Here is a 4,472-nt window from a genome sequence, read left to right as displayed (position 1 = left end):
CTGTACAATACCGGTACTGTGCAAGTGGCTCACGCCAGGAAGGGGACTTTACTCTTCATCTTTCCCGGCACGATAAACTGAGTGTGCCATCATCCATTTGTTCCTCCATTTCATCACCTTCTCGCAATCTAATTTGGTCCAACCTGAATACCCTCAAAAACGCGCATCACACTTGCCATAGTGACACAATCAATCGATTCACTCCCATCCAAAGCATCCAGACCGTAAAAAAAGGCACCATCATTGCGGCATCCATATGGAACTATGCTTAGTGACCATCCGTAAACCTAGCTAGCTAACTAAGCTAAGCTAGATAAACTAAACTAACTAAATTAACCTACCTACCTAGCATCATCAAACCCTATCCTAAAACATAAGAAAGTGCAAGAAAACAAGCATGACCGCTATATCCCGTTTCCCATACGCGTTGCAGAGCAAAATAGGAAACACAAAAGGGAGTGGACAAAAAACAAATGCACCGACCCTTCCTGGAAGCAAAGTTGAGAAACCGTCTTGGCAAGTGGACAATCGTAATAGGGAAAAGTAAAAGGAGAGGTTTGGCGGGGCACATGAAGTGGCTTATGTTAAACCACATATGATACGGAATGAAAGAGGTATTTGTGATGATATGATAAAAAGAAAAGAAAAGACTAACCCATCCAGTTGGTCCTTTCGTTTTAAGAGAAAACCCCCATACCCATCAACAAGGCTATTATGGTTTCTGTTCCGAACACGAATAGAAGCAGTAGTTGAAAACAAGAACCAAAAAAAATAAAAAATAAAAAATAAGAAATCATACGACAGGAACTACCCTAGGTTCCAGAAACCCGCCTGCCACAGCCACGCCCGACGCCATTGCAGCCATACTCTCCTTAATGCTAGAAGGATCCTCAAATACCGCTTCTACAAACGAAACGATAACTTTCAACGCGTACCAGACCGCTGGGCCGTAGCTCATTGCCATTGCCATGAGGATCAGTATCAATGCGGGGAGCTGTTGGTTGTTGGTCAGTAACATGCTATCAAAGGTGGGTGGGAGAAAGCTTTAACTTACCCAGAAAAAGTACAGACGACGATCGCTCTCAATCTTCTTCATTTTCCTGGCATGCGCGCGATACTCATCTTGTTGCTCCTTCGTCATGTCCTGTACGCCTCTTGCGATGCGGTATCTCAGCTCGTTGACATCGAGTGAGGATGCAGAACTCAAGGACCCGGAAGATCCGGGTGGCACGAGTTCTTCCTCTTCTAGTAACTTTGCGTTATCTGCCGCCGAACCTCTCTCCAACACAATGTCTCCCGGAGGACCATGTGAACCGCCAGGTTGGTGTGGGAACAGTTCGTCGTATGCGGGAGGCGCCTGAGGAGCACTGAAGAGTTCCCACCAGGTGTACTGACCCTTCTTGATCTCTGGACTGTTGACTACATCCCTGTCTTGCGCAAATGGGGATGGTGGCATTAACGCATGGAACCTAGCCATCGGGTTCTGAAGAGCAGCCATAGGATTCTGGAAGATATGCTGGTAATCCGCAGCGGTTGGCATTGCCGGGAGATTCCAGTGAAGGTTTTGCAGGTTTTGAATGCTAGCAGCAATCTGCTCCCTCCAGGCCGTTACAGCAGCCGCTGGAGCAAGTCCTTCAGTAGGGGGGGGCATGGAACCAGGCACAGGTGGGGCTCGGTCTGTCGCAAGAACATTATCACCAAGCGAAGCGTTGACCGCAGTAGTCTCATGACGACTACCTCTCCTGGAGTGCATCCAGCGATCGTCCACGCTATCATCGCCGTCACCACTAGCGCTCTCGTCCGCAGCACCAAAGAAATCATCAACCCCAACATACTTATGACGTCCAGTCTCCATACCACTTGGGTCCCACATAGCACTGAGAGATGCCGAACTGCCCGCTCTGCTCCGGCTTCCGAAGTGGCCCTCGGATGAAGTTGAGCTGGCACGGCTCTGGTGTCGGGAGCGAGTATCACGTTGTGATCTTCCCCTCGAAGACCCCTGTTTGAAGGCAAGATCTATCGCGGTATCTCCATTTCTAGTCTGCAAGTTGGGATTCGCATTGTGACGCAAAAGCCTTCTGTAAATCTCAAGGTGACGGTGCAGTGCAGCAAAATGTAAAGGTGTGTATCCATTAGCATCAGCAGCTTGGACCGACGCCCCCCTCGCCAAGAGGGCGGCAGCAAACCGCCCCATATTAAGCATAGACGCCAAATGAAGCATGGTTTGGCCCGCCTTGTTCGTCAGATCGAGGCGGAAGGGATAAGGGCTCTCATCGAGATCCATTGCGTCCAAGAATTTCAGCAGAGTCCCCTCAAGTCCGTGGCGTCCAAAGCCACTCTCGCCCGCTAAACGTCGGAGGTATTGGTGATGCTGCTGGGAGCCGCTAGTCCCATCTTGCGAGGCACGTGGGGATCCCTGGCTGAAGGCGGACCCTGTATCACCCTCAATAATACTCCGTGCAATATCCTGGGGGTTAGACATCGTCCCCCGCATTTTCATTCCAACAATTTGCAGCGCAAGCTCCATCAAAGACTTGTCAGCATCATTAATGTACGTAAAGAATCGAACTTTGTCCGCGCCTGTCCCAAGTTGAACATTCCTGATTGACACAACTACTGGCCCGGGGGAAGCATTGGGAGGCAATAAGCAGACCATGGTTGTTGGGCTAAAGAAAAAGTTGTAACTTGCTGGTGTCCCACCAAAAAGGACTGTTAACCCTGGTACAAAACTCCGCCCTAGTACAGTCACTTCGATTCCGCCTCTACATGTCCCTTCCTGGGGGACCAGTCGGCTAACTTCTGGAAGCTGGCTGGCCTCAGACTCTGGAGGGACAGCCTGGAAATTGTGTGTTTGGACATGCCTCACTTGACTCTGTGGATGCATAGGAACTCGAGATGCAGCCTGCTGAGCCCGTAGGAAGGCTTCTTGTGGAGATGGGCTAGGGGCACGGCTAGGGCGGGCAGATTGGGGTGAGGCGAATTGACTTCTGTTATCAAGTCCATTGAAATTGGTACTCGGGGTTGAATCGAACTGGAATCCCGCATGATCACTCATCCCAGATGGAGTCATAGGCTCGTCGGCCCAAAATGCTTGGGGGGATTGGGCTACCGAGAAAGGGTTGAGAGCAGGTGCTTGAAGTTGGGTTGGCTGGTTGTTCGCGATCAGGGGCCCATTCTGTTGTTGGAACGAAGGGCATGGGTTGTCCATTCGAGTCATAGTCAAACCAACTGGCACTTTAGGAACGGAGTTCATTCTCCTCTTTTTGGTGGAGGGGTTTCCGCTGGGCAGCTGAGGTGGAGGCGACTGCTGATGTGATCCAGTGGATGCCATGGGGGACGTGGGAGACATATTGCGGCCAAAAGGAGGGGGAGGGGAAAACGAGCTTTGTGAGAAAAGTGGCGACTGAGGGGTCGACCCGTGAGCCCCGGAGCCCATGGCACCGAAGCTTTGCTGGTTGTCGTGGGATGAAATGCTGCCTACGGGAGTGCCGAAAATGTTTGGAGGTAGTTGATTCTGGGGAGGCTGATATCCAGTTCCTACAAGTTTGATATCCTGAGATCCGCCATTTATCGAAGGGGTCGAAGCACTGGACTTGTGGTCATCTGTAATCAGTATGGAGCTAGTGATTTGCTGTGCAATCACTACATCTTCATGGTTCTTGATGGTAAAGATAACCCTTCAAAAATATGTCAGCCCTCCTAGCTAAACTGTAAATGAGATGTGCAAATCTCACCTAAATCCCTCCTTTTCGCCCTGGTGCCGACAATAGCAGGCAAGCCTCATGTGAAGTTCCATAATCATGCCATCTTCCCACGAACCCAACACACCACTTCCATCCATGCCACCATTCAGAGATTGAATTCCAGAAGTTGGCAACCATTCCCGGACTTCATGGTTATTAAATACTACAGCCCTCTTCGGCTCGTCCATCATCCATTCCTCTTCCTCTTTGATTTGCTTGGGCTTCTTCCTTGCGGCCCGTTTCCTCTCCCTTGAAATACACCCCACACATATCTTCACTTCACCACCCATCAAAGGGCTCTCCTCGTCTGACGGAGATTCGTCAGACCTCGGGATTGAGTCCTTGTTATCAGAATCCTCCCCACTTGACCCTTCGGCTCCTTCGGCCCGCTGCGGTTCCGTCTTAAATGGTTGTGATCCTTCGCCACGAGCCCGGGCCAAGGCTCTCTGGAGCAACTCCGGTTTCCTCATAGCGCTGGCACAAACTAGGCTTGCATGTAGCTCCAATATGTCGGGTGATTTCTTCACAGATGGCTTTGCGTATAACTTTGGTTTCGAGATACAATGACGAGGAAGGTGTAGTTTAGTCACTGATTTCGGAAAAGGAGACAGGTGTAGCTTAACGAGAATCTGAGTTTCGACTCGAGACTTTGCAGGAATTTGATCGACACTAAGGGTCAATGGCAGCTGAACTTGTTGTACTCCGAAAGGTTGAATAGGTTCAAATGAA

At 50.2% G+C, this 4,472-nt stretch overlaps 1 protein-coding gene; it reads right to left on the bottom strand.

The window, feature by feature from the left end:
• Positions 1-243: 243 nt before the first annotated feature.
• On the bottom strand, positions 244-4,213 carry GSTUM_00007387001 (uncharacterized protein; the record flags this gene model as incomplete). XM_002839382.2 has 4 exons in its annotated part: positions 244-994; positions 1,055-3,677; positions 3,735-4,113; positions 4,171-4,213. 4 exons carry the CDS (start codon positions 4,211-4,213, stop codon positions 794-796), a joined length of 3,246 nt encoding a protein of 1,081 aa, XP_002839428.1. The 3' UTR covers positions 244-793.
• Between the last annotated feature and the right edge of the window lie 259 nt (positions 4,214-4,472).

Source organism: Tuber melanosporum, assembly GCF_000151645.1.
Source record: "Tuber melanosporum whole genome shotgun sequence assembly, scaffold_35, strain Mel28".
NCBI classification, from domain to species: Eukaryota; Fungi; Ascomycota; class Pezizomycetes; order Pezizales; family Tuberaceae; genus Tuber; species Tuber melanosporum.
The sequence above is the reverse complement of the archived record's forward strand: the minus strand, read 5'-3'. Positions and strand labels throughout refer to the sequence as shown.